The 14,459-nt window shown below is 42.7% G+C and overlaps 1 protein-coding gene across 1 annotated transcript in view; it reads left to right on the forward strand.

The window, feature by feature from the left end:
• The window catches only part of LOC116433235 (protein-L-histidine N-pros-methyltransferase), a 28,931-nt gene extending 14,959 nt beyond the window's left edge, over nucleotides 1-13,972 (forward strand). The window contains exons 3-4 of the mRNA XM_031991125.2: nucleotides 12,230-12,442; nucleotides 12,885-13,972. Coding sequence (XP_031846985.1) covers nucleotides 12,230-12,442; nucleotides 12,885-13,296 — 625 coding nt within the window. The 3' untranslated portion in view covers nucleotides 13,297-13,972. The remainder of the gene's footprint in view (nucleotides 1-12,229; nucleotides 12,443-12,884) is intronic.
• Nucleotides 13,973-14,459: the final 487 nt, after the last annotated feature.

A 14,459-nucleotide genomic window follows, 5' to 3' on the forward strand; every position in this document is an offset into this window, starting at 1 on the left:
GGAGGATAAATTCCTGATAAAATATAGATTTTCGTGAAACCGTTTTATTGATCGTAAAAGCGGATGAAATGTATCCCCGCGTCGCGCCCCCCGTAAAAGTCAATCCGCCGAGATAGTTAATATTATTCGTAATGCTGTAAATAAAGGTGAGTTACGCGGTGGGGCGTGGGTAGAGGCGAGCCACCGCGGGAAACGTAATTAGACCGGATGCAGGGAAACGTCTCGGAAGTGGAATTAACGGATCGAGCGAGGAGGACGTTAAACCCGGACGCTTCCTGATCCAGCGGGGAGTCGTACGGTTTTGATCCCTTGCCTCGTCGCGTTGTACTGGACTAAGATTCGTTCAATGAAATTCAACACTTGGCGCTCGAAAGTTTTCCACTGGAACTGTTCGATACTTTTTTATGAGATATAAACGACTTTCCTCGAAACCAACTATTAGACATAGAGTTAGCAATGACAGCCTTCTATGGATTCTATTGAGTAAACTTATAATCAGTTGAAAAGAAGAACGGATCTTAATCTCCATGACAATATTTATGAAACAAGTTAATGTAGTTGTCTTTACGTCCCAATCAATTGTACCGAACAGACGTGTTTATTTATTGTCTTAGTTAAATGAAAACTGGTTCATTATTCTCCATTATAAAAGCCAACACTAACTAATGAGAAGCCGTACGTAAATTATGAAACGAAGCTACTTTATTTCAATATTATGTATAAGGTTTTATTAAATTTGTTATATCAAATAATGACTGAAAGTCACTACACAAGTGTAAAGGGTTGCAATGTATATTATTGTGTACTGTAGTGTATAAATGTATCATGTGTTACATGCTATTTGTTGTTACAGTAAAATTAAAGAATGTAGTAGCTTGTTTTGAAACTAGACGTATTATATCGTGTTTTAGACAAATCGAAGGGAACGAAGAACTTTTGTCGTTGATTAAAAGGTTCGTTGAAGTAGTAGTAATCATTTGTAAGAAAAAAAGACTGTATAATTTCAATGTATATTTAATACGCACGTTATATACAATGCGAAAAGAAGAGGTAGCAAAGTGCACACAAGATTCCGCGTACCAAATTGCACCGCCTTATCGGTTGGCCGTGTGCCATGAAATATTAAGATAATCGTCTCCCTCGTATTCAAGTAACAATTCGACGATATCAGTTAATATTAATCATGCTTAATCTTTCGACTTCCGCGACCTCTCAATTGAGCAGGGTGTCTTAACGTCTTAGCGCACTGTCTGCGGAGGACTTTAATTTTTTACCATTCGCTTGGTTCATCACGTCGATTAAATTTATTTTTCTATCAATGAACAGTATTCGTGTACGCTTATCTCGTTTACATCATTGTCGAAAATATAAGTATCTAATTTGAAAAAGAAAATATTAATTATAATTCAAGAGCCTACAATATTTTCCTCTTTTCCCTGCTCTGTATCTTTCTTCTACTCTGTGTCGTATTCATTAATATTTATCATTCATTATTACCAAATATCTAAATATAAGTCCAAAGTTGCACAAGATACGAGAAGACGTGTAAAATATCCAAATCATAGTACTTTTAATGCATTTCACAAAAAAGAATAACGTTCCATCGCACTGCTGTCTCCCCATTTACGATACCGAAAACTTCGCATAAAACTCCTCAGTCTAGTAACGACCGACGAGCACGCCCAAATAAATATAAATCGCAACCGGCGGGGCCGCGGGGGCCTGTTAACGACGTGCAAGGATAATTCACTGTGACCCGCGCGCGGGTAACGTCAATTAACGGACGCCGGTGATCAACCTTGATCGCGCGTATTTACAGCGAGTTTCGCCGTAGAAAATGACGGGTGCCGAGGATGAAAAGAACGACGACGAAAGTCACCTGGGTGACGTTCATGTGACGTTACAACACGCTCCCGCTGAGAATATTCATTACATTCCCTGGTACGGTTGATCTCCTTCGCGCCGGTAGCTCCTGGCTTCGAGGGCCCCGCGTTCGCTCTCTTCTCTCACAAATTAATCATAATTAGTTGCGAGATGTCCTCCAACGGTCCATTCCGGCCGGTGGCCGGAACGGGGGACGGAGGCGAGAGGCCGTGAAAGAGAAACGGTGAAGGAGTGGAGAGGAGGGCAATAAAAAAGGAACGAGAGGGGAAGGACACGAAGAAAGGAGAGACGAAAGAAAATCAGCCGGTCGAAGCGTGCATCCGCTCCTCTCGGCACTCGGGCTCGGGAGGGTGACCGGCGGCCCGGCCCGTTGCCTTTTCGAATCTCCCGACGCCATCCTGATTTTATTTTCGGCCAAATTGCGCGCAATTTTCGACAAATGGGCAGGTGTCCACGTAAGAATCCTTTCGCAGCTCCTGACGTCAATTAACAATGATTGGTCGTTGTCGGATGGTTATTACTTCTAATTGTCGGCCGGAAATCTTCGACGCTGTTGTAACCACGCGTTTCTGCTATTTCCGCGGCCCGCTGGATTGCATCCCCAATGCAAATTCGATCGCTGATGCCCGCCCACCTCCGCCGAGCACGGAATAATTACGTGTGTTTCTTCCTTTGCTCTAATACTGTTATTTGCCCGAATTCGTTGAACACACACTTCCGCGGACTCGGGCCCGCCGCGCTCGAATCTCGCCGGTGAACGGACCCCCTGAGCGGTAGAGGTGCGAAGACGCGTGTTTAACACTTCGACCGCCGCGTCCGGCGAATTCGGCGATGTAATATTTTGTACGGATTTGGAAATTGATCCTTTGCACTTGGACGGTGACTACCAGTTGATATTTGACGCAGGAAAATTATGAAGTTTAATGGTTGATGTTAAACTTTGCGTAATGTTTCGCTATGTGAAGCGTTGAAATAAAATGGTTTTGTTCGTTAAATTGGAAGGTTTAATTTCCTCGGGGAGGTATAAGAGTTTTAGTGGAATTTTGTTGTATTGAGAATAACGATTGCTGTAGAAAATGTGGACCCTTCAGCTTCTGCTTCGTTAGGAAAATTGTTTTGATTATACGAGTCATTTTGTGAGTACCCTTTTGGAGGCCAACATGTTAAGTGGTGGCTAATTAGGAGGGAAGATTGAGGAAGAATTTGTGAACCATGAAAGTAGGAACGATAGATGAAAAAGAATGAAAGAGGAAAGAAATCGAGTGGAATTTTTGTCTTGCACACTATTTATGAAGACATCTTTTTAACATCTTTTCTAGGAAAATAGAAGATTTCTAAACGTTATATTATACTTTTTATTATCGAATGTTCAGACATATTAGATGAAATTTCACGTTTCAGTGGCATGAAAATTAAGAAAATGATTTAAGATGGATTTTCGTAACCATGAAATTCTACGAACTTCTTCATTCCCAAGGTAGCTTAAATGTGTCCCATTACGTCCACCTATTTCTGTTACACCCTGTACGTTCCGTTACTACCTGCTAAAGGAAGACGATCGAGGGAAGGAACTTTTTAGCTACGTATGCCACCTGTTATCTTCTTGCTTTTTCTTCTGCCTCCCCATCGTCCTCATAAACGTAACTTCTGAAAGGAGACTTTACTTTGTTGCTCGTATCGCGTTTGGATTAGCAATTACTGCTAATACGAGAACTATTAGCATTAACCGAATCACCTTATCACTCGCATCGCGTCACTACGGTTTAATTCATTTGCATAATGACTAAAACTCGATCACCTTATTTTGTTTTTCAAAATTAGACGTCTGTTTTTGTAAAGAAACCTTGTTCCCGTCGAACATTTTGTTATAATGATTTTCATGGGTGAAGAGAAGTCTACAGGAGACTATAACCGTGAATGTTACGCAATTAATGTTAATGTTCGTTCATTATTTATGATTATATAGCATCTGTCTGTTACCACGTGAATTCGTGCCCAAGACAGTTTCTGTAACGCGGATTTCTTTAAACACAGGAAGACGGTACAATGATGAGAGAGGAATAACCGGTGGATCCACCTGATCTCCTACATTCTATCCGAACATGCGCAGTTGGAGCGGTCATTAATTCCTGGTATACCATAACTCTATATTTTAATAACCCGTGAGAGGCCGTTACCTAACAGCAACCCAACAAAGCTGAGGCAAGCCAATTGTTTAATTCGTAACACGATTTGTTCTAATGGCCACTTCAGATTTGGTTTCCGAGACACTAAATACCATTCTATAACTTTCTTAATACAGGGTGTTTCAAGTGTTTTCACGCCAAACTAATCATGAAAATAAGTAATATCCATTGTGTTCCACTAGCAACAGTAAAAAGTATTTTCGCTTTCAGTATGTGTATCGCGAATGGGGCTGAACTAAAAGCTGACCATTAATTAGCGACAATTATACGTTTCCCTAGTGAGCTTATTAATTTTTAATTTGGAAATGAAACCGCGACACGTGAATCGTTTATACAATTGAAAACATATATTTTGAATGTCGGACTCCCAGGTGCTGAACCGATGAAAGGATTAATCAGTAATTAGCAAGGCGCAAACTCCAGATGAAAGGAAGGGTGGTGTCTGCGAGTGGTGTGCGTTAAACCGTCAGGCACCGCCCCTCGGTTATAATTAGTGGTCATAGCACAGGAGGCACAGAGAGAAAGACGGAAATCTGCTCGTTTCGCAGGGGTCGATGAGGCGGCGCCCTCACGCTTTTCCATTAGACGCGAGAATTCGCGCCTGCGCCTCTCGATTAATTACGGAGAGGGTTGCCAATCGGAAGAAAAGCTGGAATGCGCGGTCCGGACGCGCAAACGCGCTAATAATAATTATTGACCAATCGCAGGATCCTTCAGAGAAAAAGGACGAATGGATTCGGTCGAGTCACCGGTCATTTTTATTTTTCTTCTTTGGTTCTTAGAGACTGTCGTGGAGGAAATTTTAAAGACTACTGAAATTAATTGCAATGGAAAATTGTCGGTCATTATAATTTTCGTCGCTGATCGTTAATAAAATCTTTCTTTTCCTTGCTTTCTTCTAATAATAAGAGGCGATTTTTCGAACTAAAAATTGTAATTGAGCTGTGGATGTTTATACAAGTTTGTGGTTTTCCTGAATTTTATTAATTCTTGTCTAACTGATAATATAGATGTCAATAACAAATATTCGCGTGTGTAAGTAAAGTACAAGAATTTTAAGCGAAAACATGTTTATATGATAAATATTATATTTGTAATATTTTATTAACATTTGTTGGATATATGTATTGTTTATGATTGCAATTTAAATAGTTCGTTGCAACTGCTAACTCTTGCAAGAAGTTACGGTTATACGTGGAATCAATATAAATTGGAAATTTCTAGATTATAAATTGATAATTATGAGAAGAGAAGTGGTAGCAGTAAAGTAAATCGAGTTTGAACCGAGGACATATATTTGTATACTTAAATAATTCTCGCTAATTAAAAGATGCGGGCGCAGATGTGGGCGTTTCTCGAGGATCTGTCTCATTGGTACAACTGCGCGTTTGCGCCGTGCTAATTACTCATTAATCCTTTCTCGAGGAGCGCATGCTCAATGAGGAAACTGAAACGCAACCAAAGTGATGAAAGGGGTGTGTCCCATTCATTTTTCACATCGGCCGTTCGCACGTTCCGAGTGCCCATCGACGCACGCGATAAATCGAATTATCCTTGTTTCTTATGGAGCAGCATTCGTCAAATCGATTTGATTTGTCTTTATTACACGAGCATAAGCAATAAAATTCAGAAGGTTACCCATCAAGAATGTCACTCAACCCAAAATATCTGATCCTTATGAAACTTTGTGGAACAAAAATTCGTTTCCATTGTTAAGAATCCTGTAGTTACTCATAAAAATAAAAATAAAGAACAATTTAAATTTCATCGAAGTATATGTATCTTCAAATTAAATTACAATATTTCATTATGTCTTGTAACCCAGCAAATATTACAAAATCCGCTGCCCACTTATAACTATCGTCAAACACTTACGTCGAACTATAAAAAAATCAACAACGTTTTACCTGGTAGAAATTTCAGTCACTTCCAAGAAAGCAACCTCTACAAATCAACGCACTTCACAGTCTCGTAAAGTTTCACCATAGTCCGAAGTTTCAATTTGATGAACTTCGCCTGTCTTCGATATTCTACAACCCCCCCATCGAATTAATAGTAGAACTATCGGGTAGCTAAGAACAATTTCAAGTTTCCTCTGTCACGATTATTAAAAGAATAAAAATAAAGACTGCAAACTCGTTTCCACGGAGGATTCTTAAGCCGATTTCAAACCGATTCAACTACGGGGAAATCAAAATCTACAAACGGCTCAAAATCTCAATAAATACACTCTGACGATCCCCATGACAAAATACATAAATAGAAGCCTTCCAATTCGACTGTTGGCTGGTCGCATCCTTAATCACCGGTGCCGGCTACGGTAGAAGCATCCCCAGAATAAAAAGGAGCCCGGACTTTGTAAAAGGCAAGAAAAACCGGGTAGAAGCGGATCGGGCAAAGAACAAGGGGACCCAAGGAGAGGAATAACAGAGAATCCCGGGAGAAGGAAAGTATAGGGAAAGACTCACGTTTAAGGATCCCGTTTAAGGATCTCTCTCTATCCTTTCCGCGACGCACCCTTGCTTCCCCCCTCCGCTCGCCTCCCCGAGAAAACGAGCGAAATAACAGGCACTTGTGCTTGCCACCCACGCATCCCTCTCCCAACCCCCAACTCCTCCTTTCCGTCTTCCTCTCTCTCACTCTCTCCCCTCCCCCCTTTTTGCTTCTCTCTCTTTCTCTCTCTCCGTCTATCCCTCTTCGTCCAGAAGAGAGAGAGAGCATTTGCAAACTCCGACGTGTACAATAATAATTACTGTCCGCAGATACTCCTATCCACCCTTTCTCTCCGTTCTCCGGTCTACCACCACCAGGACGAATGGCGTGGCCTCCCCTCCAGATATCGCGGACAGGGTGGTCCTGGTCCACGCCTACCCAGCATCCCTAGCTCCGAGCAACGTCCCTTTCCCTCTCTTTCTCTCTCTCTCTTTGCCTCGCTTACTCTCCTTCTCTTTCCATCTCCTCCACCTCCCCTCTTCTCTCGCATCCCCTCGAAGGATCTCCCGCGATCGCGCTCTCGTTCACCGTGCTCGCTCTTCTCTGTATGCCAAAGCCGAGGGAACGACGCGCTTCGAGGAGAGAAAAGCCGTCTAACGAGAAGCCGACGCATCGCGGGTGGTTGCGGAGGGGCAAGAGGAAAAGAGGAACGACGGGAGGAGAGGGGGTGAATGCTAAATAGACGTTAGCTACGTTCCTTTCTGTCTCCTACACTTCCGCTCCTCTCTCTCTTTCTCTTCTCTTCTCTAAAGACACCATTGTTCCCATCTTTCTTTTCCTCTCGTTCGCCTCCGTCTGTCCGTCTTCCTTTTTCTCTCTCTGCTCTCGCGTGTATATACACGTAGGGTTACGCACGCGTACACTCTCATTCTTGTAAATTGTCCCCACCCGATTTCCAGTGTCCCCCCACCACCGACAGGCCGGAACCTCGCGTACTCTCTTGAAATAAGCTTGCCCCCTACCCCCGGGAACGTATAAACATACGACGCTCGACGGAAACAACCGAGAGGAACCGAGGAATTCTCTACATTGTCGCTCGCGGACGAACACTGTCGCGCGATCGCGCGCGCACGCTGCGTCAGCCGGTCGCTCGTATCCCTTTCTGATCGCGTGTTCCCTTTTTTTCCCCCTTTTGCTTTTGGTATTTTCTTTTTCTTTTTATTTCTTACGTGTGCAAGTACACAGGTCTAGAGCGTCGATTGTATGATCATGAAAAAAAGGAGAGGAGGCTTGAAAGCGTGGGGGTGGGTCGAGATGGTATCGAGACAAGATCTCCCTCGATACGACAGATTTCGACTTGGTTGCCCCACGGAATTTTTGAGTCTCATCGGAATAGTCGATTTCGGAAATCTGTTTGGCTCTTTCGACGCGTTAATTGCTGAATCAGCACTCGCCGCAGACAATTGGAACTGATTTCTTGATGAAAGAGTACTTGAAAAGCCGGGACTATTTCTTAGCGGTGTTTTCTTAACTACTTTGGGTTAATGAGTCTTTAACTTAAGAGTACGGGGAACTGTTGGAAAATGTAACATTCGCGTAAGAAGTACGCACTATTATAGAACACAAATAATTACGGAATCAACGTAATAAACTGCTTCAGAAATGAAAAACAATAACTAAGTTTATCTTGCGTGCTATCTTTTTGTTGTAAGGTACAGGATTGTAATTTTATTTATTGTATAAAGTGTAACGTTATAATTAACGTAATATCTGTAAAAGACAATGCGTTGATTATTTGCATCGTTTCGGTAATTACAATAATAATTTCACTTTGATGGAAGTATCAGAATGGGAGGAATTAAAGGAAACAATGGAGAAGGGAGGATCCTAACGAGTTCGAAAATCAATCTCAGGCAACTGAGGCTTTGAAACGTCTTCCGCGAAGGGGAAAAGGGGATGACACGGGGAAAAAGGAAGAGAAAGGTCAGGATACCACGTAGCTCGTTCAAAGCGACAAACGAAGGTAAAGATGACTGGATAGATTCTTTAAGCGTTGCTCCAATCAGATCCCATGTCACTCGGTTCATTAATCCATTCAGGGTGTACTCTGAAGTGTCCCACGTTGTATCACAGAGTTACACTCGTCCGAATGTAACGACGTGAATATGTAATGGCGTGCGGAATACGAAGAATCCGGAGCGTGACAAGATTCAATCAAATTATAATTGTACCCTAGCGATGTACCTTTTACAGCAGTTTATGCTGAATCAAAGTTTGCATCTATAAATATACGGTTGTTACGGTTGTAGCTGTATTAACATATCGCCAACCGAACACGTTATCTAGCATGTACGATGATTCACAGGTTTCGTCCAATTGTTTTCGAATGTTACACTTAAATGGCCGCATCATTATTTTCTGATTGCTTTTCTTCGAGGCCAATGATTTTCTCGTTTCAAAATGTAAAAGTGAAATACAGAATAAGAAATTCTTATATCCGCTAAACTCATCGATAATTATCATTAAGAACATACTTTGAAAAAATGTTCTCAAACTTTTAGTAGACAAAATAATAAACTGATAATCTTTTATGATAGATCGTTACTGTAACAATATCTACGCCCACGGTATCAAGCTTCGCCCTGTTAAAAAAATATATTTCCAAAGTTTTCGGTAATCATTGTGTGCTGGCGATGAGATTGTAACTACCCGCATCGGTTCGCGCGACCGATACCAAAGAGTAATCCAGCAGAGAACAGCGCGGTTGAAACGAAGATTTGCAAACAATAGGCCCGAAGCGAGCTGGATTCTTTAGATGGCGGCTTGATACGCATCGAATTTACATATTATTGCTATTATTAGGTAAACGGTCCTTCGAGCGCCTCTTTAACACTACGTGCTCGCCCTTCCAGGTATTTTACGAGCAACCGCGAGAGGTCCCCGCTAAGAAAAGCAGAGTCTATAGCTAACACAACCACTGTCTTCTGGATCGACAGAAACTGAATTAAATAAATAACAAGATAACCATCGGTATCATTGAATCGAAAGCAACAGAGGTGTTGGTTGAAAAGTTCGCACCAATTTTACAAACAATCTTCATATATTTCATCGTTCGATCTTGCCATTCCTACTAAGTTCAACATTCCCCAGTGTTTTACGAAACATTTCTTATTGAGCAATTTCAATCTCCAAACTTGCCACATCGTTCGCAAACAATTCTTTCTAACAATTTATTCGTAAACTTCAGCGTTGCCCTTGGCGTCTCGTATGCGAAAACTTCAATGAACGTATCAAAAAACGGAAAAAATTATAAAAAAAATCAACCAACCGAAGTTTCGATTCGCCAGGTGAAACTACACCTTCGATTTCCAACTTCCGCGAATCCTATAAATCCGCGACCACCGACAGAACATCCAAAATCAGGGTACACCGGTGTTGCTAACAGGCGTGCTTATTCAATTAAAACGCGTTGGTCACGCGTGAAACGCATCTCTCGATCTGGCAACGTTGCACGAAGGCGGATCTGGCCCCTCTAGACCGCGTGACGCCGATATCGAAATTGAAGACGCGGCTTCGGAAGGTACCGGGCCCCCGACGAAGTCGAGGCAAGGCAAAAAAAAAGGGGAACCAAAGAGGGATTGGTATCGCCCGATAAAACAGGGCGACGTTGGGAGCACCGATGGGCCCGGAACGATTCGAACGAAGAAACACTGGGCCCCGGTGCCGGGGCGGGAGGGAACGAGTACGTACATACAATGGGGGCCCCGGAGAAGAGGAGCCGAGAGCAAAAGCGGTGAATTAATTGTCGCTCGCGCCGCCGACGAAGCCGCTACGATCCGCAAGCCAGATTTGTGAGCTGCACGCGTGTATATCGTGTGTGTATCTCCCCCCGTTCAACTCCTCCTTTCTTCCTCCCTCCTCTCTTGCACTTTCTCTTTCGCGCACTCCTCCCCCGCCCGATCCCCGTTTTATTCTTTTCCCTCTTTGTCTCGCGCAACAACAACGAAAAAGGGCCGCGCAAAAGGCTACCGGGACGCTGATGGGGACTGACACCGAGAACAAGCTTAGAGAATGAAGGAGGACAGAGGAAACGGCGGGTGTAGAAAATCAGCGCTGGGGATGATGGAAATAGTAACGAAATGTTTCCAATATTTAATTGTACATTCTTCTTTTTTGGACGTTGATATTGGGAATTTGGTGAGACAGCAACGATTGCGAGGGAATTCTTTGGTGAAGAGTGAAACGATTGATATAATTAAGATTGTAGGATTTGCGATAAAGGGAAATGATTGACGAACGTGGAATTCGAGTTTTCGCTGTGTGCTTTTGGTAAAACAAAAATGGCCACGAAGGGTTTTTCTGTTGAGCTATCAAACAAAATGGGAAGTCGGTAAGTTAATTTTAGGGAATAGTTGTTTCTAGCTTCTTTATAAACGAGGATACTTCTCGGGCAACTGAACAATAAATGAATCTCGGTTATTATTTGTTACACTGTAGAAGAGGTAAATATGCTTCATTGGTTGCCTAGGTAATAAGAAATAGGAAAGGGTTACCAGGTCCTATCAGTAAAGAAAAGAATGTGGTGGAGAAACCATAAGATGTTACGAAATATTCAGCAACCAGGCCATTTCCTCTTTTTCTATTCATCCCTGCCTCGACATAATTTTTTTCTTTCGTGTCCTCTTCTTTTTCCTCTTCCTCTTCTTCTTCTCCTCCTGCTCCTTCTTCTTCTCCTTCTCCTCCTCCGTGTTTTTTTTTTATTTTTATTGATTATTCAATGGAAGCCAGGGGGTGCTCGTTAATTGATGGCACCGGCCATGGCCGAGCGCAGAAAAGGATAGAGAGAAAATCGAGGTGGGTCCCCGGAGAAGGGTCCACGAGACCACCATCGCCTTATTTATAACGCTGGGGGTAACCGAATTTACGATCAAAATCCCGCGTTTCGCGGCATTGATGGATCGCCGCGGCCATGCGCCGCTTTGCGGCGGCGATGGTATTTTCAAATGAACCCACCCTTTTTCCTCGTGAGACCCGCCAACGGCCAGGAAGACTTCCACCACCGCGTGCCGTCATAGAATTCTATCGGGCTTCGCGACATCGGCCTGTCGGTCCGATTTCGTATACAGCTGTCTCCCGTCCCGATGGCCCGCGGAACGTTCGGCGATTCGCAACAATGAGATGTAGAAATATGTGTTACCGTTACATCGATTTATTCGTTTCGGCTGCTTTGCCATTCAGCCTTCCGCTTCAATGATTCAATAAATTAACAAGTTTAAACTCGTAACGCTCTGCCCCTTGGCACAGCGACTACTTTCGAGATTTGGAGATTGTCTATGAAAGGTTCCACGGAACGCCTATTTTTATCCGACGAACGAGTATTCGTAAATGTACCGAAAACAAATCTGATCGTAAGTTTTGTTCGTTTTTTTATGGTACTTTCGGTTGAGAGTCTTTCAGAAGTTTCTATACGAAATTCGATTTATAGGATTCTGCATGCTGAAGCAGGAGTAGAGAATTGATTGTTGAATAGGTCATATTTCTTTAAAATGCAGAAGTTACGGGGGCCTTACAGTATAAGGAAGCTAATGATAATTTTAGGTAAAAATTATAGGCGTTCATGTATGAAAGTTGCTGTAAGGGGATGGTAACGTGATAAACTCGCTAGGATCAGATTTTACTGATTTGGCTCGTAAAAGAACCGATCCACAATGAAATTATTGTTACAGATTGCTGGGTCGAGGTTCCATGCACGTGTTTTCCTCGGAACAATTTCAAAAGATGATGGATGCGAGTGGCTTTACAGGACCGTGGACCTCTTTAGTGGACTTAGGAGCGGGCGATGGTGCTACAACCTCGCATGTCGCACACCTCTTCGAAAAAGTTTATGCTACAGACATATCAGCGCCAATGAGATGGGCATTGGCGAAACGAAAATTTACGTGAGTCTCGTTTTTTTATCTTTCAGCGTGAAATGAAACCAAAGAAGAGAACGCAAGTTTCTGTCTGCATTTGGAAGACAGATCTTCAAACGTTTGCATCACCTTACCATGAATTTATAGAATTCCTTAAATTCGAATTATAAGGTACCAAATGCCATTTTAACTATTACATAAGAAATTCTAAATTTAAAGGGCCATTTTGAGTCTCATCAGTTCTACATACAACAACTTATACATTAAACGCTAACCCCGAAAGATTATCTGTTAAAATCCTTAATAATCTCTTCACGTGTAGATCATCGTTCGATACAAAAACGTTCCACGTTTCTTAGGTCCAAGATTGGTCACTTTCGATGTCCAATATTCAACGTTGCCCTCAAATATCAGGATCCAGAGATCATGCAAACACGAAATCCACGTTCACGTTACCTTTGTTTTTCAGGGTGCTCGACGTAGAAAAATGGCACGAATCCGGGCCATTCAACGTGATACTCTGCCTGAATCTGTTGGATCGTTGCGACCGGCCAAACACGCTGCTGCGACGCCTGAAAAAGTCTCTAACTTCCGGCGGACGTCTAGTGGTAGCTCTAGTTCTTCCGTTCAGCCCGTACGTGGAAGTCGGGGAAAGGGGTGATCACAAACCGTCGGAATATTTGCCGGTTAAGGGGAACGGTTTAGAGGGTCAGATCGCCAGCCTGGTCGACAGAGTATTCGCCCCGCTCGGCTTGAAGTGCATCGCATGGAGCAAGCTGCCGTACCTTTGCGAAGGCGACCTCGGTCAGGCGTATTATTTTCTGGACGACGTGGTCTTCATTCTAGAGGCGCAGCCCGATAGCGCACAACCCAGTGAATAACCAATGCAGCTTTACCTCATTAGCGTCGCACGACTCGAGACAGCCAGCGAGACGATACGGAGCAGAGAAGTGACTTTTCGTCCTCATTGACCGGTTACCGAGCGAACGAAAAAGTGCAGCGTGAACGGGAACACTTATTTTACTGGACGCACGGCATAGTTCCCCCTACCAGAAAAACTATGTCGCGCGTCTATTGCTTAGTCACGCTTAAGAGCCCACTCATTTTTGTTCTATTTCCTTCGCTCGTAGCTGCTTCGCTTTTTTGAAAAGTTGATCACTGCTAGACGTAGTAGAGGTAATGGCCGGCGACGAGGTTCACCAAAGAGTGACGCTAAAAAGGTAACACTGTAGTCCAGTGATTCCCAACCTTCACTCACTTTGCATACCACTCGACGAATTGTTTATCTAAGTTTCTCAAGTTAACAAGACATTTGTATTATTACTATTATTATTATTATTATCATTATTATTATTATTATTATTATTATTATTATTATTATTAATACGGTTGCTGTTGTTTGAAACTGCTATGTCGCAACTGCGAATGAATGATTCAACAATAGGATTAAAGGATACAGTCAGTTGAAGTTAATATTTAATTAACACGCGAAATGCATCACGTTGGTTAATGTATTGAATCTTTTACGTTTAACTTATTAATACACGGAATCTTTAATATACGTTGATATTTATGACACGCGCAACAAATGTTCAATGCGAGATACAGACAGAAATCAGGAACTCCATTCGGTATACCGTATTTATTTCCAATGAAGGTATAAGAAATGACATCCCTCTCCGGCATTGTTCTGTATTCGTGAGTGACAACAGAAACTTAAGTTCAATAAATTAATAAGTTAAAGTCCGTTCTACCTTTTTCCATTGTTACATAATGTTTGTCGCATACCTCAGGTTGGGAACCACTGTCGCGGTGTCGATAGCTTTTCGAAGGTCTCGCACGTTCGAGGATTTTAGGATAACTTCGCGATACTCCCGCTTCCGAGTGGACGGACACCGGTTGCTGGATGGGGACAAAGGCGACGGCCGACATAATACAACGTACACACAAACGCCGCGCACAGGCAAGTCACACTTGTAAAAACTTTTAATGATTGCTGTCATGAATGAGAATTATGCGAGAATACAGAAGAGCAATACTGGCA

Source organism: Nomia melanderi, chromosome 4, assembly GCF_051020985.1.
Source record: "Nomia melanderi isolate GNS246 chromosome 4, iyNomMela1, whole genome shotgun sequence".
Lineage (NCBI taxonomy): Eukaryota > Metazoa > Arthropoda > Insecta > Hymenoptera > Halictidae > Nomia > Nomia melanderi.